We start from the raw sequence: 21,990 nt of genomic DNA, 5'->3' as shown, positions 1-21,990 counted from the left end.
CTTCTTCAAAAATTTTGGTTGGTTGTTTTTTGATTGTTTTTTTTTGTCGGCCTTTTCGTTTTTTTACGTATTCATTTGGTACTATAGGCAGAGGCCGCTATTTCTTCTACTGTTTCTCTGTCGGTGGCGTTTAGACGTATTGAGAGACCCACTGGAAACCCTCCTTGTAACCTATTTTGCGCCATCGCGGTTAGTGCCAACCTTTTGACTAGTCTGTAAGGAGTCTGTAAGGAGCCGGAGGCATACCTTGTCTCATAACCACACTGCACATAAAAACTTCGATCGGCCTGATTCCTTCCATTGGATTCTTGTCCTTTCCGGTGGTCTGGTACAATCCCAACTGATGTCTCAATTCCTCTTCGCTGATGGCCAAATGGTGGTCAATCTTGTTTCCGAGGATTAGGAAGGGAACTTTAGAGAGTTCCTCCATAGACAGAAGGGCGTCGAGTTCGGCTTTGGCTTCAGGTAGACGCTCAAGGTCTTTGGCATCGACGAGGAAGACGATGCCGGAGACTTCAGGGAAGTAATCTTTCCAGAGACGACGGGCTGGAGAATTTAACGTTAGCTCTCTTCTCCTTTACACCACAAAAGATAGTCGTGATAATGATTACCTTGCTGATGACCACCAAGATCGAAGGTGGTGAATCTGCAGTTGCCGATGGCAAGTTCCTCGGAAGTGGGATGTAACGTGGGGGTAAGAACAGCTACTCGGTCATTCTAAGAACCGGAATGAAATATGAAATTAGCAATGAAGTTTTATAGCACTGTATAGTCAAGTTTTGTCTCGAAAATCCCATCGGATAGACGTTATGGTGGACCCGGGAGGTGCACGAGGGAGGGTAAGTACCTTCAACATGTGCAATAAAGTTGTCTTTCCGGCATTATCGAGACCGAGGAAGAGGAGTTTGGCATGCTTGTTCAAAAGCCCGAGGGAAGCGAGGACGTCCCAAACTATAGTATACAAAATGTAAATGTTAGATAACCTAAAGTTCAGATATTATAAAAAAGGACAGTTTTCAAGAAATTTTGTTCTTGCTATTTGAAGCTATCAGGGATGGATAGCACTTTTGATAGGCGATGATGCATGAGGTCATGCAGCCGAAGCTTAATACATACACCAGTTGATAATGAACATTGCGGCTGTGGTATTCTATAGGCGGTATGCGGTAGGATGATATGGCTGGAAAGGGCGTGAGGATTGATTGGACGGTAGAAGCAGGGAGTGATGATGACGATGGTCGGTTATAGTCTGATTCTTTGATGCTGTAGAAGGAAGAGGGATGGGAAGGGGTGGTTGTGACGATTATAAAAGTTGGTCTGGGCGGGCAGGCAAAAAAACGAACACGTTGAGCTTAGTTAACTGCTGCCGCCCTTTCACAGGTACCGCTACCACAATCACTATATATCGCCACATACGCCCAAACGCAACAAAAAGTAACACCACTGCCAGACCACTTGGATTACATAAGAAGAACTCCGTTTAAAAACTCGCAGCAGCCAGGGATACGGTTGAATTATGTGATCGGAAATTTCCTTTGTTCCCAGACTACGGTCCTTTTGTTGCGCTATGGTAAAGCTTCGACTCAAACAGATCCCTTGGTGGACCAGTTTTCATAGGTGTGCATCTGCAGCTATAGTATGGTCATGACTCTGAGCTCTGAGTCTGCCGACGGCATTGATATCGAATGAGATTTTGGAGTAACACGGTGTCACGTATGGCATAAATTAACGGCGAAAACAAGCGACTGGAGTTGATGCATCCTGAATTAGAGTTCAATATTCTTATTTACAAAATGCAGGGGATTTGGGTGGTATGGAGCACTTCGGATTAGCAATCAAAAAATCTGTATTGGAGTTGCTATTTTGACGCCGGTATAAAGTCAGAGGGTTTCTTTGAACAAATATTCCTTATTCAAAAGGATGATGTGCGAACTTTGGTCTGGATATATCCGGATATCTTCGAGGTCTCTGTGTCGGCTCTAGGTTCATATGTGAGAGTACGAGATGACTGCTTAGCCTTGTAATTGGAATGGATCTTAAAAGACAGCGTGTTCACGGCAATCTCTTCTAGGAATTATACTTCGATGCTAAGTATTGGCTCCCTCAGCAGATGATTCCAAAAGTTTGAACTGTTTTTTTCTTTTCTGTTTGACTCGGCCTCTCGAGCTGTCGATGTACAGCCTGGACTAGTCCAAACACCGTCCTATGTCGAAGTTGCCGGTTTAGAGGCACTGCCCAGATCCTCTGGACGCTGATAACATTCTTCAAGCACCGCAACAGCCTCTTCTATTTCCAGACGACCATAAGGGGTCTGTACGTAGGGATGTTGGTGCAGATAATATTTATCTAGCATGGAGACCACATACTCTGGGAACTTGCCTGGAGACCCCTGTGCATAAGGGTTTGTGATCGATGGTGCTTTCAAGTCATCTCTCCAGTAGTAATGGTGCTGGCTTTTCGCAACCGTAAACCGGTGTTTCTCAGATATCAAGATCGAACCGACTTTCATTTCATAGGGATAGCACGATGAAATTCTGTGAAGGATGCTAAATTTGTCATTCGGCTCTGGCCTCTGATATATGAACCTTGTGGTTAGCATTTGGTGTCTCCTTGCTAATTGAGTTAACTGGTGCCATGGTTTGAATACCTACAATTCGATAGGAAGACTGTTTTTCGACCAAGTCAAGGCGATCGAGCCACTGGTCGTTTAGCTCTGAACCAGATGCCTTTGTTTGATCTTCCCATAAGTGGTTCTTGAGGTTAGTTAGCCAGACCTTGACAGATCTTTCAATCATATAATCCACCCAAGCATTACTCTGTGTCGAATCTGAAGGTATTACAGTTTTAAATTAGCAAGAGTTGGGATGTAAGTCCGTCTATGAAGAGTCTGGCAGTACATACTCTAAAAATATGACTTTATTAGCCCAAATATCCACTAGGAAAAAGAAGAAATTGGCGGCGATCTGGTTTCTTTGGGCGGTCATACTTCTGAATCAAATTCATCCACCGATGGCCTGAAACCGCGAAGTCCAAATGCTAGGTCCGTAGACGGGAACCTATCCAGATAGGATCGCCATAGACTTTCTGTATTCAATTGCTTTAAAATCTGCGCGGCAGCTTCTTGTTCCTTTGGAGTCGTCCCGTATGTCAGGCATTTTGCGACCCTACGTTTAGTTGATAAAAGCCAGTCGTCTTCCACGCTATCGGTCCGAGGCGGTGGAGCGTTGGAATCTCGTTTGGGATTTGGATGTTTGAATACTGTTTCGACACGGTTTCCGACTATATAAGAGCGGACATTGCTTCGCAGAAACGGAGACTTGGAATATGGCAGATTGCGACGCCCAATTCGCAAAATTCCGGGTCGCAGCGACATTCTGCCCGACAAGTTGTCGAGAACTAGAAGCTCTAATGCTCCAGCTAACCTCGAAGGCCGAAGGGCCTATATAGCCTTAGCTATCCCGCCTAAGCTAAGCTGAGCACGCAAGCGGTGCTGACTAAGACTGCCACACATTCCAACACATCGGCTTTATAGTTCTACGATTCTCTTACGTAAATTTTCTTCTGGTTAATTGGGAAGATTCCGGATGCTAGTTCTTCTTAAACGATGAATCATTAGTAATGTGATATCGAAGACGCCAATAATATACATTAATTCCTTCAGACGGCTGGAGACCGGCCGCGTCTATGATCGTAAATGCCAAAACACCATAACTCAATTTCCAAACGAAAGGACCGGATGGGTGTTATACCCCTCCAACATTTATACTTTTCTCGGAACCGTCCACCTCTTTTATACTCTCACTTGTTTGAATGGTGGTCTTCACTAAGATGCCTTTGATACTAGTGTTGTCGCTTTGGGCGTCCCCTCTTTCAAGGTCTTCCAGCTCATGATCTTCCTCTCTCGCGCAGTGCGTGCTGATGATTGTCGAGTTCGGCGGAACATGACTTCGGATGTAGCTTTTGCCGCCAGTGCCGCCGGTAAGCCCGCTCTTGGGTCCGGTAGAAGAGAGATAATATGAGCTCTCGTCACCACGGCGGTATAGTACGTATATCGTAGGTACCATAGCTACGATACTAGCAAAGAGCGTTTCGATAGAAGCCCACAATGTGCGAGAAAGTTGAACACGAGAGTGGTTTGTTCCTTGAATAAGACGGGGAACACATATAGCGACTAGGAAGAATCCGAGGGAGAAGAGGCCACAGAGTTGGAGGCGTCTGTGTATAGGAGTTCTAGGTGTTAGTCATTTTTCTGATGTTACATACTGGAGTTGTATGTTCGAGAATATCTTACCTCGCAAGTGGAATTTTGGCCTTGAAGACAAGTGGAAACGGAACGGCAATTAACATGACGTCGGTTATCATATTACCGATTTCTAGTTCATAGTGTTAGAGCCCGAGATTAAAATAGTTGGGTTTGGAGCTAGCTATGGGATAACCGTACCGTATGTGATGAGCCAAAGATTTCCTTGAACACTAATTCATACAACTCGAATTAGATTGTGTAAGGTTTTTTTCGAAAAGTACCTTTGTCCCTTACCATTGTCCAGGATCAGGATCGACCTGCCACCAAAGTTCGAATGGTCGACACTCTATGAATACAGCCACAGAAGCTGCAATGTATGTGATAGCGAGCGTTATAGAAAACGCCCAGATGATGGGTTTCTCCCATGCCATTCTTCGAATGATGCGTCGTAGGAAATCGAGAACCGTGAGCTTGAGGCACCATAGTCTACTTTTAGGTAAGTATGGCTTGAAAGCTCAGCAGTACTAGAGTAAAGACTAACTTACAATGTCGTCAGGGAGAATCTGCCGGGTAAATTTAACTTGCTGCATAATATTATTTTGTCCAATTCATCCTTTGTAAAGTTCCAATTCGCCCTTTCTTCCGGCGTTATTGCTTCGAACACCTTCCGTTAGTAACATATCTTAGGGACGAGAAGGGAGAACTGTGAAGATTAAATTAACTTACTCGTTACAGTACCATATTTCAATATAAAGTGCTGACAGACAACTCGAACTATCATAAAAACTGCAGCCAAAGCCGTCCATAAGTCCCCCAAATTAAATTTCTCCTGTCTATACTTTCGAAACCCCAGCCTTGATAGGAAAAGAAGAAAAGCGAGTCCGTTGCATGCCCATAAAGACGAGGGGTCATTACCACCGGACATTATAAAATATAGGCTGATGGTATGGGGAAATGCAAAAAGTCAAGAAAACTAAAGGAACGGATGATCGAGGCCTCCAACAGTGCACTCAGAGGGGGGGTAGAAAACGGTGTGCCATGATTCAGGGAAAGGACGACATTATTATAGAACTTAAGTTGATATACCCTGATTTCTGAGGAACCTTTCGGCAAGCCTGCATAGCCTGATACAGCTGCAACGTGGTACCGTGGGAAGGGAAATTTATGGAAACGAGGGAACCGGCAGCCAAGTGCAGGAAACGAAACACTTGAATTTGCTATGGGCACCGGCGTCGCCTGTAGGCCATGTCTGAGTTTACGACCCTAATTCATCGTTAAGTTTTTTGCTTTTACCTAACTCCTCGAAAGCTTAGTGGCCGGGGACTAGCTTTTTTTGTTTATGGTTCAGGGAAATTCTAGATTCGTGACCATGCGAAAAGTGTCAATCGCATGTTACTTTAGGGCTCTGATATGTAAATAGAGCATAGAATGAGCCAATAGAAGAGTACTTTTTTTGGTGGCTGACCCGGCGTCTGGCTTCGAGACTAGAAGAGTACTACACAGGTTGAAAGCGCCTCTTAATCAACACTATCCCGTATACGTAACAGAGGACGGGATGGATGTCAACGTCAAAGCGTGGCATCTTTTTTGCGCACACACAAATCGAAGACCACGAGCCCCACGTGTGATGTTAGTTAACTGGAGAAACGTTGGGTTTAGCTCAGGTTTGAAATCCGTTTGGTTGAAATTGTGTAGAACTGCTCCCAGACTCGTAGAACTGGCATTTGCATTACATTTTTTTCGTGATAGCGTCAAATCTATCCCGTAACGTTAACCAGATATGAAATGCACATATATTAGGATACTACATGCACATGCCAGATGAATCACGGGAAGAAGAAGCCGACCCACCCGCAGAAGCATCAAAGCCCAATCAAAGCGATAATCCTCTGGGTTATGATATCTGATAATGACGCCCGAGCTGATATCAACATTACCATGGATTAATATCAAACCCCACAATGTGTTGACATAGATGCAGACAAGAGGCTCAAACTCAAACAATAAATATGTGTATATGTAGAGTTCTGGCCCGAAGTTTATGAAAATGTTTGAAAACTTGTGGGGCGTGGTACTAAACTTTGGAATCAAAAGCGGTCAATGCAATTCAATGCAGAGTTTTCGTGTCCCATGGCCAGTCCTACTGCGTAGTGTCTGTGCAAATCTCCCACAATAACTCAGTATTGTCCTGGACGACGGTCAGTTTTAATTCGGTTGACTAGTTTTTCTTCCCTTTATCTCGATTTGTAGCAAGGATTGTGGCGATATTTGTGCCTCTGAAGCACCAAATGCTGTCATAGCGAAGGGTCATAGCACAGGGTCTGCATGCTTGCCTTGATCCTATGGGCCTAAACGTTTCTCTTATGAAATTGGATAATGCGCCTACGTTTGGGCTGAGGTTACCGAGCTTGAATGATATATATTGGCAAACTCCCAAGTTTTCTTGGGATTTTGAGTTTATCATTCCTTTGTTCTATCTTTTCGGGTCGAATTTCCCCTTGGTCCGGACAATTTTTCGAATGGGCGCATCGACGGGTCTAGAGTGCGTGCCGTTGAACCCGAGGCTGGAGAAATTTCTTTCCTTTGGTAAATTGCAATACAGAGGTAGCTGAACTCGAGCTGCTAGCCCCTGTCCCGAGGAAATGACTTGGCAGTGAATAAGAGTCTTTTGGCGATATCGATCCGGCGTCTGGGGAATTGTTCCTCGCTTCAGTTGAACTTTGTATTTTACTCCACCGGAAAAATGGATCGTGTGCAACGATAATGGTGGGGACCTCATCTCATAGCTCCACAAGGGACCATGGGTTTGGTGCATGGGACACTACGCAGTGCTGCGGTACTGTAGATCTTGTTATAATATGTCTCGACAACGTATACACACAGCTTAGCCCAGCCCGCACCATCGGTTTCTTCTCTTTGGGTTTTTGAATCGACTCGATTTGGAAAATGATCAGTTGTGCAACCTGGCAGAACTGCTGGACGACCTCCCAACACATGTTAGAATCGAATCGTGATATTTGCAATATTTGATTCGCATCTGCGGTTGCAATTGACGCTGGTTGAACATTTAATTCTTCCCTGTTCACTCCTTCTTTGCCTTCGGATTTTTTCAAAGAGTGATATTATGGGCTACTTTGATGGATCGCGTTGTAAGTAGACACATAGGACTAATAGACCTGGATCCGGGATCGAAAATTAAGGTTTCTATAGTATGGGAGCTTACAGGTATAAATTTGTTTAGACTGGGAACGGAACTAGAAGAGCTACTACTTTAATTTACATATTAAGGAGGGTTCGGATTCAAAAATCGGGGTTAATTACAGACTTACGTTCTTTTGATATGTCAAGTTGCTCTACCTACAGTGTTCAAATAGCTATGCCATGCCAGCGTGCTATTTGCCAGTAGACATTCCTTCTGTAGGAAAGGGGTTTTTTACTAGCTAAGCTTCGTCCCAAACCCTGAAATATTATGTATTAATCCTAACTCCTTGGTAATGCAAATACATTTCAACGAAGTCTTCATATATACTGGATCGATCTAAATTTTGGTTATTCAATTTCATTCCCTAAGAATCTGTGATAACTATAGCGCTAGGCCTGTAGGGAGGTATAGAATTACACTACTGAACATATATGGTTTTATTACTCGTGTATTTGAGGCATATCACTATAGTACTAGTATTGGAATACTTTGCTTAGCCCTGGAAATGAGCTACATACTTGAGAAACAACATAGGACTATCTGTTCCTTTGATAAATTCGAATCAAAAGTTAATCATAGTTTCGCTTCTATTTCATATGACACCATTTTGATCATGGGGTAGCCTGGTCTTGATGGTAAGGTATCCCGGCCATAGGGACGTACATATAACTCTACTACTATATTACGCGTATACGTAGCATTAAACATTGTCTAACATTAAGCATTCTCCATGGAACTCTAAGATCCATCTGCTGAATTATTTTGGGCTTAGATGTGTTCCCGCGTCTGAAAGGTACATGAGAGGTCTCAAAATTTTTTCTTCCTTAGAAAATTTGCAATGGATATAAGTTAATTTAACACCGAATCCAGTTACGTATACACGGCAATTTCCGCGTATAGATTTCTGAAACTTGCAAGTCTTAAGTGATATATCGTCCAAAACCCTTACTAGAAACGAGTGCCTGCCACCACACTCATCATGATCGATTAAGCTTTCAAAGACTTGTGCTAAGTTTTTGTGGCTGACATCTGCCTGAGATGCCGAATCAACTCTTGACTCCCGGGTAAATTTGCTGAAATATCTGGATCTAATAGGCCCAACATCTATTTGACGTCTAGATCTGCTGGTACTAATCCTTGGACACTTTTCATGTTCGTCATCTCGGGAAATTTGTAAGGGGTAAGTCTATTACGTAGAGCTGAAAGATTTCTCATCAACTTGCTTGATATTTTCTATATACGCTGGGCCACCATTCAAAAACATACGGACTGTAAGATTTCTCAACCTTAAATTTGTTTAGGACATGACCCAATTTCGTTTTCGGAAGTCTAAGGATTACTTCCCACATAGAAAGCCCTTGTCATGGTTCTCTTAAGCTTACCAACTTCATCACTATTTCTGGGCCGTGGACTTTTTCATCTAGAGAACATCCAACGATTAGACTATTAAAATACCTCCTTTTGGCCAAATGTTAGTTCCTTCGGTTGGATCCATGAAGACGTATCGTCTTTGCGGTCTCGTTTGTAAGTCTATACTACTTGACCATCCTTGGCCAGCGAGGCTAGTTTGGTTGAGCTGTATATTCAATCTTTTATAAATTTAGTGGCTTGCGTGCGCATGCATTTGCCCTATATATACCAACCTTTATGACCCGGTGTGGTCATCGACCAATATTAAGGATTGATGTACATGTATGTAGCTTGGAATTAGTATTCCGAATGTATAATTCTTATATATATCGTCATCGACAGCGGGCGGACAAAAAGTTTGAAGTCCACATAAGTGTGTATGTGTGTTTGTGTTTGTGTATAAAACAGCCTGCAGCAACGTTATAGCATAAATTCTATAAAGCTTCGACCCGAAGGTGGTGTGGTATATATCGTATATGGTATTTGATATATAGACCGTATAGTATAGACTTAAAGGAATCACATATTTTATATATGTATGTATATATGCCTTATTATAACTTTTGCAGTTTCACTTCTTAGGCATCATCATGTCTTGTACCGTGATGATAATACTGTTAACTGTTGTTAGATATGGATTTTTGAAACTCTTTTAATTAGAGGAAGTATATAAGTTGCGTGCCTCCCTTTGATGATGTCTGGGAATGAGACCAGAGGTTGCTCATTTTTACACTAGGCACTATAAACTATGGAGGAGAAGGGTGAGCATGTGAGGCGAAGGGGTTGAAAACGAAAATTCTGTCAGAGAAAAGGCTTGGGATTCTTATAACTACTGGAGCTAGCCTGACAATGAAGTTTAAGGCAGTTTAGAAATCCATAGAGGATCTGGGTAACGGTTAAGTTATCATGGAATACTGGGATGGAAATTGACAGAAACGGAAACTGATAGAAGGGCGATGATATATAGATACATCAAGCAATGCTGTGTATCAAAATCCGCATACAGTAAATATATAAATGGGCTAGGGGACTACGCTGGTGTATAATATTAATCGATTGGGGTTAGTATATCACGCAGTAGCCTCGAATCCAGGCGCTTTGATAGTCTCGTATTGCGGACGCGGTCCACACTTTGAAGCGCTTTGATAGCTTTGAAAGTCAGAGATGAGAGATGTATAGCTTAAGCGCTTCCCTCTATATAATTTCCTTCTATAGTATGTCTCTCTGATAGTAAGGAGTCTCTGATAGTAAGGAGTCTCTGTTAATAAGGCGTCTCTGATAACAATGCCTCACTGATAATGAAACTTCTCTGATAATAATACCTCTCTGATATCATGATCGTAATGCCTCTCTAGTAAACCTCACAAGTTTCCGTCGATAGTTTCCCCCAATAGTTTTCCGATATGGACCCTCCAGCAAGGTGTCTTTAATTTTCGTAACAAAACTAGTACTTTATTAGCATATATTTAATGTATCCTGGGTGCCTCAACCCAGCTAGGTTTATGCCTATACACGGAAACAATAAAAGGTAGTTAAGAAAGGGACATAAGCGTGAGAATTCTCTTCGACTGGATGAACCATCCATACTGTAAGCATATAAACACCGTTTTTTATAATAATCATAGACGCCAGTCGCTAAAACGCAGTACACAGAAAAGCAAGTCATACTCATAATAATGATAATTTATTGAAAAAGGGCCCATAATAAAGAAAAGCCCGTATCAAAACAGGCTCGTGAGAAGAAAGTGAACAAAAGGCTTGATAAAACAAAGGCATAAAAGGACGGGACACAGCCCGATCCTTATAACAAAGGAAAACAAGAATTGGGCGGGACTATGCCAGGCCCTGTAATAATAATAAGAATAATAATAAGAAGAAGAAGGTGAGGGTGAGGGGGAGGAGGAGGAGGAGAAGAAGAAGAAGAAGGAGAAGAAGAGGAGGAGGGACGACATGGTGGCGGCGGCGGCGGAGACGAAGGAGGGCGGAACAAGGATCTAGGCCGAAGGCTTTCTGGTGCCATTCGGCCAGACCTTGTTGAAGAAGTCGATCGTGACCTGTGGTGGGGTCCTGCGTCTCAACTTCGGGACGCGGGGGAAGGTGGGCACGTCTTGGTTGCCCCGGACCTTGGTTGGGGCCAAGTTTTCCCCGAACCTTGGTCTGGCGGCAACCAGACGTGGGCGAGTCCCCAGCATCCCGAAACGGCTGGCGACTTTGTACTCGGTAAAGCCCTCATAATTACCGAGTGGGGCGTGAGGAGGTGGGTGAGCGGCGTTCTGTGCCGTGGGCATCTTGTGGATGCACAGCGGCAAAATTACGTCGTTATTCTCCGGATCGTAATTATTGGTGTAATATTTGGCAATCGGGAGCTGTGACGTCGGCTTACGCAGCGACTGGGCACCCTCGAAAAGGCGTGCCTGGACAATGGGATGGTTGGTGCCGATAGGTATAGCCGCGGCAGGCTTTTTGGCCTTGAGCCAATGGGTGTCACTGACTAATCGCCGGGTGACTTTGGTGGCAGCCTGGATTTCAGACTGCCCTTCGGTCAGAGGCTCTCGTCTGTAGCGTCTGGTGCCAAAGACACGGGCCGACCCAGTTAATGGTGGGATGGCCGAGACCCCGACGTTCAACCCGGTCTCTCGCTGGAAATCTGTGGGAGCTCTGACCATTGGGTGGAGGTCGGGGGTAGGCTGATCCGAATGCCAATCGTGGTAGTGACGGGAAGCACTGGACATGATATCCATCTGCTTAATCTCTCGCATGAGAGCCTTTGACTCCGTTTCGAAGGAATCCGGGGGGGAGGTGACATCTTCTGTCGGTGTCGGTGTTGGTGTCGAGATGTCTCTGTCTGGGCTTGGGGTTGGCTGAATTCCGAGTTGCCCTGATTGTGGGTAGTCATTCTGTTGACGGTTGCTCTGTTGACGGTCGAGTGCAAACTGGCAAGCCGCCTTTACGTCCTCTAAAGCAGCGATGCGCTGTTTGACGAGACCACCTTCGATCTTGGCGATCTCTGTGACAGCCGTGGGCCGTGAGAACTGCTGCACCCGGGTTTGGACGTATTTTGGTCCGAGGTGCTTGAGTCCTTTTAGTGAGGACTTCTTCGTAACGACTTCGGAGGTCTCAGCCCGCTGAGACCAAGTTGCGATCAAGCTCTTGACCTTGCTGGAGGCTGGTGCCTGAGCTGGTGGGGGTGGTGATACTGCTCCATCGGCAGCCATTGCCTTAGTAATGACTTCGTCAATACTGGCGAATCTGGGTCTGTCTTTGGTCGTTGGAGCCATGTCTCCTAAGGGCCAATCTGGAGGGGTGGTAAGAAGTCTTGAATGGTTAACCATATCGATGGCTTTCCAAGAGAGATTTGTATTTATAAAGGTAAAAGGATAAAAGCAAAAAGCCACGAATGCAAAGAGCACAAAAGCAAAGGGTACAAAAGCAGAAGAGAAACTTGAGAACTGAGAAGGTTGGTATGGAGAGTATAGAAAGGTAAGGCGGGGTTGAGGAGGGAAGGAAGAAGTCCCTGGGGGACGTAGACGGCAGGGTGTTCTTATAGCCCTCCATTTGCTCAAGTGACATCAATGCCGAAATATGAAATGATATTGAAATATTAAAATATTTGCTGTATATTGGAGATAATTCGGTGTCGATGACGAGGCCTGGATCGTCGGGGTGGGAATAAAAATCATTATTGGGTCCAACCACAGATTGATTGAAGTACCGACCGCCAGACTATTCATCCAGATGAAGGGTCCTTGACGCTATGATATACCTAATAGTATCAGGTAGCCCACGATAAATGAGAAAGGGAGGATGTTCTGCATGATAGGGTTGTATGGGTATCTGTCAATGGACAGGGTTTTGACAGCCAGTGCATACCGGCCTATAGACAGCTCAGCCATATTCATCTTCTTTTTGTTTTGAGGACACAAAGAAAAGATGATATACACCAGGCCTGCACCCTCCGTTGTAGTTGATCCACGAACGGGCCTTAGTAAGTATGAATACTTAAAAGGCCCGTCTAAACAGTATCCCTAATCTCGACATCAATTCTGAGGTCGAGTTTCTCTCCTTCTTCGAGCTTCTTGGCCTCCACCATCTCGCGAGCCTTCTTCCATAGCTCCTGATCCATCTTTCTCCCAACAGAGTCAGATCTTCCACTTAAAGCACCAATGTCAAGGCCACTTGCAGAGCCACTGCCTGCCGCTGGAGGTGCAGAACCGGCTGGCGAAGTGAGAACGGCGGGTAGTGGAATATCTGCTTGTTCTAAGGCATATATCTGACGCTTCAGAGCTGATATTATCGAGTGCACTGAAGTGTGATACTGTGCCGACTGTGTTCTGAAGGTAGATTGAGATGGCTTTGGGGATGAGAGCGTGGTTATGGCAGCCGATGCAGTTGTGAGCAATGAGGTTATTTCCTAGACAAGATCTGTCAGCATCGCCCTCCCACTAAAGCATTGGTTGGTAGTATATATAATATTACCTTATCAATCTGGTTCAGCTGTTTTATTCTGTCTGCTGGAGAGAATTCGACGGGCTGTTGAGTGTTTGGCTCCGTTGGAGCATCGAGTGGAGAAGACTCCATAATGTAGCTGGAGTCGGATTGATTCTACAGTAGCAACTATCGGAGCGGAAGCTATTAGGATTCCAACGAGCTAGCGGTTCGGTGGAATGATGTTGATGTTGATGTCGGTGTGAAGCTTGGAATTGTGGGAGACGTGACGTTGAATTGAATTGAAGAAGCCCGAAAGGTCGTGTTGCGAAGGCCTCAAAGTCTTGGCGCCATCCGTTCCGCCCGCCAAAATTTCGGAACTTCAACCAGACAGACGTCAACCCGCCTCATCCCACCACCGACCACATTCCCGATCTCGAACCAGAAGTCTAACTTCCCACCCCCGCTATCTCCTCCCTTCAATCACCCACAATGCAGTCTCTGCGTCTCCTCCGAACCGCTGCCCTCAGGGCAAAGCCCATGTCCTCAACAATCCGCGCGCCAGTGCGAAGAGGATACGCTGAGGCTGTTACCTCGGATAAGATCAAGCTTAGCTTGTCTCTTCCTCACCAGGTAGGGCCAATTGAGTCTTGCCTATATATTGTATAGAACTATTACTAACGAAAGTTTATATTTCTAGGCTATCTACAAGGCCACTGATGTGTATGCTCCCCACTTGAAACCGCCGATATTCCCGCTCCGACTAATATATATTGCGTTTTGAACGGAACAGCGTCCAGGTCAATATTCCAGCCGAGTCCGGTGTTATGGGTGTCCTCGCAAACCACGTTCCATCGATCGAGCAGTTGAAGGCCGGTATCGTTGATATCATTGAGGAGGGTGGTGCCAACAAGCAATTCTTCGGTATGGGAAAATGGCTCAGGTGGATTAATTGGGGGTAGTGGGCAAGTTATCTGACATAAGTTGCTTTAGTTTCCGGAGGATTCGCTGTCGTCCAGCCAAACAGCAGATTGAGCATCAACGCTGTTGAGGCTTATACCCTCGATGAGTTCAGTTTGGATGTAAGAACTATTCAAGTTTGGTGGATTCGAAATGACAGTAGCTGATGATTGAAACTCGGATTGTAGGCCGTCAAGTCCCAATTGGCAGAGGCCAACAAAATCGCTTCCGGTAGCGGTAGCGAGCAGGATATTGCCGAGGCTAAGATCGAAGTTGAGGTTCGTAACTGTTCGTTCCGATTGTAAATGCTACTCTTATACTAACCTATGGATGAATGAACCAGGTCCTCGAGACATTACAGGCCGCCCTCAAGGCTTAATTTTGTTAACACCTTTGTTTTCTCTTGAAACACATCTTCGTGTACATTTACTTTGGTTTTCTTTTGAATTACCCCCCAAAAAGAAAGTATACATGGTGAATTGATAGTAGCTGGATGAGCGATATCCAATCATAGATTTTGTCCCAACAGAAGAAAAACTTGTGTAAATGATGTTACAAGCGAGGTCGTCGTGGTTATCCACGCGGCTATGTACAACAATATAGGGCACTATATACAGACTCAGTGGAATATGGTATTGCTTTACGACCTACTCTGCTGATACGGGTAGTACTTTGTCTCACCCTTCAGCAGGACATCTAATCCCTTCCTTTCCCTTTCCCATGCCCACCCCTGTCTATCGATCCTATAAATCAATCCACTGTCCCCGATTTTCAATTTCGCGAAATCCTCCATTCTCAAAGCCTTCACTAGCTTCCTGAAACCAGCGTATGCCAGCCAAGCAATATATTTCATAGGGCCGAAATAGCCCTTGATTTCCCACCTATTAATGTTAGAGATAGGTGAATGGAAGATATCAACCATAGTAGTGGCTTTGGGGGTTGAGTTGATGATGCGTTTCCTGAAGGGGATGATGGAACGGGCTTGGATCTGGAGAGATACGGATGGTGGGACAGAGCCGATTTTGGGAATGGCGACAATTCGATGAACCATTCTAGTTATGAACGTTAGTTTCTATAAATTGTGTACTATGAATTTGATTGGAGAAATATACCTCGATGGCACCCAGAAGCAATAGGCACAGATAAACAGTCCCATACCCGCTCCAAGGGCACTGACACTCTTCGTCCACTGTGGTGCCTCCGGCTGACAAATTACATTGTCATAGAATTCTAACCCTGCCCAGCCTATCGACACTACGGAGAGCGAGTAGTAGATATAAATCAGAAGCCGTGAACCGGATTGATATAGCACGGTTTCATGGCCTGCCTTAGCAAGGTTCTCCTCGAGAGACCAGTATCTGGGCGAGTTCGAGGATATAGACTGGCTCAAAGAGCCGCTAGGCTTTGATCCCGAACGTTTGACGGGCTTGGAGGCATAGGTTCGGGTTAGTCGTAGGAGAGTCGATGGACGAATTGGTTTGAATGCAGTTGTGATTGTAGTATAGCCGGAGCAAGGGAGAGATGAAGTTATGGGACGTCGGAGTAGGCGAAGGCCCAGAGTGGTAGCGGGTATCGACATGGTTTTGTTTGAAGTCGTAGTCGTAGAAGCCCTACTATATCCAGCAATGCGAAAGCAACAGTCAAGTATATGAACAGCAACTGCCACCCACCCACCGGATAAGAGAGCAGTTGAACTTATCGGCCTCCTTTTTGAGGTTTTCCTAATGCAATATAATTGAAGATGATCAATATCGAGAATATCGACATATGGCGACGAGGCGAGTTGGAGTTGCAGTTAAAATTTGTAGCAAAGATGCGGCTCTGCGAGTGACAGGGATCTATAAACTCCGACTGGCTGGCCGTTCTTTCGTTCGGCAGACCTTCGATTCACATGGGCGACGATTCAAGCTAATGCAGGTTGCCAGTACGTACGATACAATACTTCTACTATACCCGTCGACACCTGTAAGTAATTGTGATATTTACTAAATTCTAATTAATTAAAATAAATTAAAATTAAAAAAATTAAAAAAATATCGTCGGCTATAGAACTTGGTCTACTGCGATTTGGGTATTTAACTTGTTAATGCCGCCTGCCTGCCTGCCCGCCTGCTAGCTGCCTGATTGCACCGAACCAGAATTACACAATAACGAAGCCGGGAAACTTGACCCAAATCGTCGTATTTCCGTCGTATTAACTCTCCAAATCGGAAGCTTCAGAAGCCGGAATCGTGTATAACGTATACATGTATGTACGGCATGCATAGGACACAGAATATATTATGCTACGTGCTGGCCTCGGCCACATGCGCCCTCTCATCATTCTGCAGCGGATCCGGCCAATATATATGGGAAGTGACAGAGTCGGATGACAGGAAGCACTAGCACTCACTCTCCTCCCTCACTCACTCTTTCTCTCGTTAAATGGCCACCGGATTGATAGCATAGGCCTATAGGATTACTTAATACGTCAACACTCGTTTATTGTGAGAGAGTGGGTGGCTGCATGTGATTGTGCGGTGATATCGCATCCCAACAGCGCAGTTTGCTGCTGGCCCTGGATTAGCCCCCCAGTTGGGTAGCCTGTAATATAATGTATGTATGCACAGTGGCTCCACTCCTGCTTCAGTAGTGACATATCCCAGGCCTAGGTTCAAAGCCGGGATATGGATGATACTCAAATAGCGTCCTGCTCCCTCATTTCTCCCTGGAATATCTTCACGTTGAGTTTTTCGAATCTCACTATTTAATTCGCATTTCGATCTGAATAGCATCGACTTCTGGAGTCGATCCGTACGGAGTATTCTCCGCAACTTAACTGGCAATTGCAGAAGCCGACTTCAATTCAGCCAACACTTTACGTCATATCCAAACTGTGCAGCCCAGGTCCAGCCGACAAGCCGCCACCACAACCACCACCAGATTAATATCCCCCAGATAACTCCGAATACCCCGGATATTGATAGATAACGATACTATGATAAAGGTCGTCGCCTGGCTGTCAGTACGACAATAGCCACCAGTACCACCCCGACGTCTAACATTATGGCCTCGAACGACTCTGTGACCGATGCCTCGGAGCCTTACGCGGCTCATGAATACCCTCCGGAGTTCGTGGTTGATTATAGCAATAAGAAGCGTGCGTTTTCTCAATATACACGATTTTCTAAGAATACCGATATAGGGGGACTAACTGGTAATTTTTTTATCTAGATATCGATCAATTTACCCAGGTCTTAAATGCCCCGCCGAGTGCACCAGACGTATTTATCAGTGCCGAGAGCGACTGGAAACCTATACGGCAGCGGGTCGGTAAACGGAGAAGAAAGTCGAGGAAGGACGAAACTAGAGAAGGTACCTGAAATCTGCGTTTTGGAGACAGATGGTTCTTATCTGAATAGGATGCTAAGGATATGCTGGTTTCTAGGTTATTCGTATGCACTATTCAGCTGGCCTTTACTGCTGCTCGTGTTTGGATGGATTCTCTTTTTAGGGTATGATATACCACCCAATGTCCTCCGTGACCCCAGATCTTTGAATAAATTTTCTAATTTTTTTCAATCTTTATTGTTTTCAATTTTAGTTTCTTATACTTCCTGACGAGAATCTACATCTGGTTGTACGAGCATTTCATTACACACCGCGGAAAACGTCAAAGGCTGCGCTTGGCCCTTCGAAAATCCCGAAATTATGATGAATGGAAGGTTGCAGCCCAGGAGTTAGACCACTACCTTGGTGCCGATGAGTGGAGAGAGACGGATGAGTTTAGTTATTATGACTATATCACAATCCGACGGGTTCTGACCGAGCTCCAAGACTTCCGGCTACGAGCGAAGCGGGACGACGACGCCATCGAAGGGTTGGCGGCCTTGGTTAGAGCATGTGTCAAAAATGACTTTGCTGGTATCGAGAATCCAAGGCTTTATAGTCAAACATACTATGGAACGAAAAATCTTCTACAGGACTACTACGATGAGTGTGCGTCTTGAATTTCATACCCAAATTTTGGGCCTTGGCTGACTATTGAACAGTGGAAAGGTGCTTACGCGTTCTCGTTGATTCCGACCAGCTAACATCAGACGAAAAACGAAAGCTATTTAAACATCTATCTAAGAACCTCGGCCGAACAGCTCTTTGTCTCTCGGGGGGAGCATGTTTTGCATACTATCATTTTGGTGTTTTACGTGCTCACCTCGACGCTGGCGTCATCCCTAGTATTATCACAGGAACTTCTGGGGGCGGACTCGTAGCGGCTTTAGTTGGAACCCGAACCGATGAGGAGCTCAAGATCGTTATCCGTCCGGAACTCGCCGACAAGATTACAGCATGCCATGATAGCATGGCGGTATGGATGACTCGGTGGTGGAAAACGGGGGCTAGATTTGACTCCGTTGATTGGGCCAGTCGGGCCTTATGGTTTACTAGGGGCAGCATGACCTTCCGAGAGGCATACGAACGGACAGGCCGAACTCTCAATATCTCTTGTGTCCCGTCAAACCCGAACAGCCCGAGTATCCTCCTAAATCACATTACAGCCCCCGATTGTGTCATCTGGACTGCATTGTTGGCTTCGGCTGCGGTTCCTGGTATTCTGAACCCCGTTGTTCTCATGATGAAAACAAAGAATGACGATTTAATACCCTACTCCTTCGGTCACAAATGGAAGGACGGCAGTATTCGTACCGACATTCCCATTCAAGCCCTGAACCTACACTTCAACGTAAACTTTCCGATCGTCTCACAAGTCAACCCGCATATCACACTTTTCTTCTTCTCCTCTCGCGGTACCGTCGGCCGACCGGTATCTCACCGTAAAGGCCGCGGTTGGCGTGGGGGATTTCTGGGGAGTGCGACAGAGCAATACTTGAAACTCGATTTGAATAAGTGGCTTAAAGTCCTCAGACATCTCGAGCTTCTTCCCCGTCCGTTAGGTACCGACTGGAGTAACCTATTTCTTCAACGATTCTACGGCCGGGTCAATATTCTTCCGCGTACGAAGCTTATTGACTATTACTACATCCTCTCTGACCCTTCGAGGGAACGATTATCATGGATGATTAAGTCAGGAGAACATGCTACATATCCTAAATTGAAATTTATTAGGAACAGATGGAAGATTGAGAAGCTAGTGGAAGAAGGTCGGAGGAAACATAAGGGTAAAGGAGCGGAATTGGAGGCCATCTTGAGTTCAGAGGATATAGCAAGTCTTCTGAAACAAAGGAAAGGCGGTAGCGGATCTATCAGCAAGAGGAACTCCAGGCGAATATCTACGGATCTATCGAATATCACTGGCGCTGCTGCCGGAGGAGCTAGAGATTCCATCAACCTTCCAAATGGTAATGGAGAAAGTACTTCACCAATTACTACTGGATCCGGAGCGACAAGTCCAAATACTCAACGGTTCAGCTGGTTTAAGAATAACCTATGGCCTGGAAGTATTAACGACGTTTTGGCGAGTCCGAAGAATACGGAATTCAGAAGGCGCAGCGTGATGAGTTTGAAGGGGTTAAGTAGATCGCGGAATGGAAGTCAGGAAACAGTAAGAGCTGTGCTTGAGGGTGCTGCCGGTGGGGCTAATGGTGGCTTATTTACGGCGAGCCCTGCACAGGTGGATAGTGGGATGAGCGAGGGAGAAGATGAGGGAAGATATTTTGGAGCGGCCGGAGGGGAGTTTGGAGGGTACGAGGATCTTACTAGCGCCATTAATACAGAGGACAGCGCGAGTGGAAGTGATGGAGATGTCTTTAGTGGAAGTGAGGAAAGGGATGGATCTGAAGAGTACGATGACAATGGGTTGGAGATGGCTGGGGGACCGGTACGGCGAAGGCAAGGGGGTGGCAGTAGTGAGGAAGAAGTTGACGAGGTTGGTGGTCGGCCAGGTAAGGTAGAATTTTTCAGCGCTGGGCCATCTTGAGGGCTATGGCTTTCCACTTTTTTTCCTTGAAACTTTCCTTGGTTTCCTTATGTTATATCTCAGGCGTGAGGTGGTAAATTGTATTTTAAAGACTTTTTGATCCACGGTTAAACGTTATATTTGGGCCATGAGGCCGGCTGGGAATATCGATTGGACATCATCACTGGAGTCGGAGATAATATAGTTAGAAAGGCGCGGGTTCTAATATGGTTTTTTTTACTAGCCTTTCCATCTTTCATTTCTCTTATTATTTTGAAAAACAGATGGTGCATGCCGTTGAGGGGCTTGAAGATTGAATTGAGAAACCAATTTTGACATTTTTAGATATACCGATATCATTTCTTTCTTTTTACAAGCTTCTGATACTAACATCCCTCAAACTCTCCTCCTCAAACTTATCCATACCTTTGCTTCATTGCTCGATATTTTTTCAAATAGTATCTGTGTATAAAATACATATGTTAACAAGATTAATGCGCATTGGATATATATCCAACATCGATCTGACCAAAGGTTATTCCTTCCTTTCTTTTCTTGTTCCACCTCGACTTTTCTGCGGGAAATAAACCCATAGATAGAAGGAAGGACACCTACAGAGCTTCAATCTCCTTCTTAACATACTCCGCCCTAGCTATTGCATTTTTGATATCTTCTTCCTTAGTCAATCCCGCACTCTTTGAGAATGCTTTATGACAGCGTGTGCGGAAGTAATTGTAACCCAGAGGATAACTTTTTCCGAGGTAGAGGAGTTCTAGAGCAAAATATTATATATACATACTTATAATTATATATATGATTTGGGAAGTTTGAAAAATAGGTTTTGGATTGGATTGGATATATGGAGAAACGATTAGGCGAACGAACCTTTGTAGACATTTAGAACTTGGGAACGAAGGATGGACATTTTGATGCCATCGTCGATTTTGGGTCGACTCTGGGCGGTGTGTGATCGTAGGTGGTATTTATAGTATCTCCTTAGGAAGATCTAGCTGAGGTCTACGTACGGTTAGGATTATAGAATACTATCGGCCGTGGTGTTCCGTTATCCGCAAAGTCCGGGCTTGAGCTTGGCTGGTGAACAGTGACGAGGGACAACAACGTCACAACGCGGAAAGTACAACAGAACTTAAGAATGAGCTCGCTAGCTCTTAGCTAGTGAAGTTTTAATTTCCAGCACCTTCCAGCCTCTGGAAGCCTGCATTTTACCTACATTTTATGGATTTCTTCACTTCGGGGTTTGGAAATATCCAGATCGTTCTTTGATCGGGTTGCAAGCGCCTGGTCCCGAAACTATACATTACGTTACGTATGAATTTTAAGAAACCGTTATAATATATAATCTGAGCGACCTAAAACTTCTATGTATGATTCGACGTTACATCAGCAATATATGTTATTACATAACACCTCCATATATGTATCCGCTGGTATTGGCGGTAGATGTAAACTCAAAGAGCACATAAGTACTTTGCGAACATGTCAGATTTTCAAAATCATGGCCCGAAATATACTATAATCTGCGGGACCTTTGGCTAGGCGTCTCGACACCTACTTATTCATACTGGGGTACGTATCGATGGAATGAACTGTTCCCGGGGCCAGCCTATAGGTACTTTCATAAAACCTACATATAAGAGCAGCCATATGATAAAATAGCTGTTAAGCTGTCGAATACATTAATATATGAAAGATGGGATACTAGATCTAAGTACTTGTGGGAATGGGATTATAAGAATGGCATATATGAAGATATTTAAATATTCATTTATATAGTTATGACCGAGCTCTATCTCTTTAGCACCATCGCAATAATCGACTTTAGCCTTGGTTAACTGA

The 21,990-nt window shown here is 44.8% G+C and overlaps 8 protein-coding genes across 8 annotated transcripts; 2 read left to right on the top strand and 6 right to left on the bottom strand.

The window, feature by feature from the left end:
- Positions 1-130: 130 nt before the first annotated feature.
- On the bottom strand, positions 131-1,135 carry AOL_s00083g157 (uncharacterized protein; the record flags this gene model as incomplete). The annotated part of the gene is made up of 5 exons (XM_011125336.1): positions 131-171; positions 247-546; positions 612-717; positions 848-951; positions 1,117-1,135. 5 exons carry the CDS (start codon positions 1,133-1,135, stop codon positions 131-133), a joined length of 570 nt encoding a protein of 189 aa, XP_011123638.1.
- A 1,068-nt stretch (positions 1,136-2,203) lies between these two features.
- AOL_s00083g156 (uncharacterized protein) lies at positions 2,204-4,674 on the bottom strand (the record flags this gene model as incomplete). Its single annotated transcript, XM_011125335.1, has 7 exons — positions 2,204-2,572; positions 2,652-2,816; positions 2,987-3,439; positions 3,750-4,215; positions 4,292-4,373; positions 4,442-4,473; positions 4,538-4,674. The coding sequence occupies 7 exons, from the start codon at positions 4,672-4,674 to the stop codon at positions 2,204-2,206; spliced, it is 1,704 nt and encodes a 567-aa protein (XP_011123637.1).
- A 6,175-nt stretch (positions 4,675-10,849) lies between these two features.
- On the bottom strand, positions 10,850-12,187 carry AOL_s00083g155 (uncharacterized protein; the record flags this gene model as incomplete). Its single annotated transcript, XM_011125334.1, has 1 exon — positions 10,850-12,187. One exon carries the CDS (start codon positions 12,185-12,187, stop codon positions 10,850-10,852), a length of 1,338 nt encoding a protein of 445 aa, XP_011123636.1.
- Positions 12,188-12,867: 680 nt separating this feature from the next.
- On the bottom strand, positions 12,868-13,433 carry AOL_s00083g154 (uncharacterized protein; the record flags this gene model as incomplete). Its single annotated transcript, XM_011125333.1, has 2 exons — positions 12,868-13,266; positions 13,332-13,433. 2 exons carry the CDS (start codon positions 13,431-13,433, stop codon positions 12,868-12,870), a joined length of 501 nt encoding a protein of 166 aa, XP_011123635.1.
- Positions 13,434-13,772: 339 nt separating this feature from the next.
- AOL_s00083g153 (uncharacterized protein) lies at positions 13,773-14,619 on the top strand (the record flags this gene model as incomplete). The annotated part of the gene is made up of 6 exons (XM_011125332.1): positions 13,773-13,913; positions 13,981-14,003; positions 14,074-14,204; positions 14,274-14,362; positions 14,429-14,518; positions 14,584-14,619. The coding sequence occupies 6 exons, from the start codon at positions 13,773-13,775 to the stop codon at positions 14,617-14,619; spliced, it is 510 nt and encodes a 169-aa protein (XP_011123634.1).
- A 261-nt stretch (positions 14,620-14,880) lies between these two features.
- On the bottom strand, positions 14,881-15,819 carry AOL_s00083g152 (uncharacterized protein; the record flags this gene model as incomplete). The annotated part of the gene is made up of 2 exons (XM_011125331.1): positions 14,881-15,292; positions 15,353-15,819. 2 exons carry the CDS (start codon positions 15,817-15,819, stop codon positions 14,881-14,883), a joined length of 879 nt encoding a protein of 292 aa, XP_011123633.1.
- A 1,466-nt stretch (positions 15,820-17,285) lies between these two features.
- Positions 17,286-20,154, top strand: AOL_s00083g151 (uncharacterized protein; the record flags this gene model as incomplete). Its single annotated transcript, XM_011125330.1, has 5 exons — positions 17,286-17,379; positions 17,454-17,594; positions 17,668-17,734; positions 17,824-18,218; positions 18,272-20,154. 5 exons carry the CDS (start codon positions 17,286-17,288, stop codon positions 20,152-20,154), a joined length of 2,580 nt encoding a protein of 859 aa, XP_011123632.1.
- Positions 20,155-20,744: 590 nt separating this feature from the next.
- On the bottom strand, positions 20,745-21,058 carry AOL_s00083g150 (uncharacterized protein; the record flags this gene model as incomplete). The annotated part of the gene is made up of 2 exons (XM_011125329.1): positions 20,745-20,905; positions 21,019-21,058. 2 exons carry the CDS (start codon positions 21,056-21,058, stop codon positions 20,745-20,747), a joined length of 201 nt encoding a protein of 66 aa, XP_011123631.1.
- Positions 21,059-21,990: the final 932 nt, after the last annotated feature.

This window comes from Orbilia oligospora (assembly GCF_000225545.1).
Source record: "Orbilia oligospora ATCC 24927 unplaced genomic scaffold scaffold00083, whole genome shotgun sequence".
Lineage (NCBI taxonomy): Eukaryota > Fungi > Ascomycota > Orbiliomycetes > Orbiliales > Orbiliaceae > Orbilia > Orbilia oligospora.
Note: the sequence above shows the minus strand (reverse complement) of the source record. Positions and strands in the feature narration are given on the sequence as shown.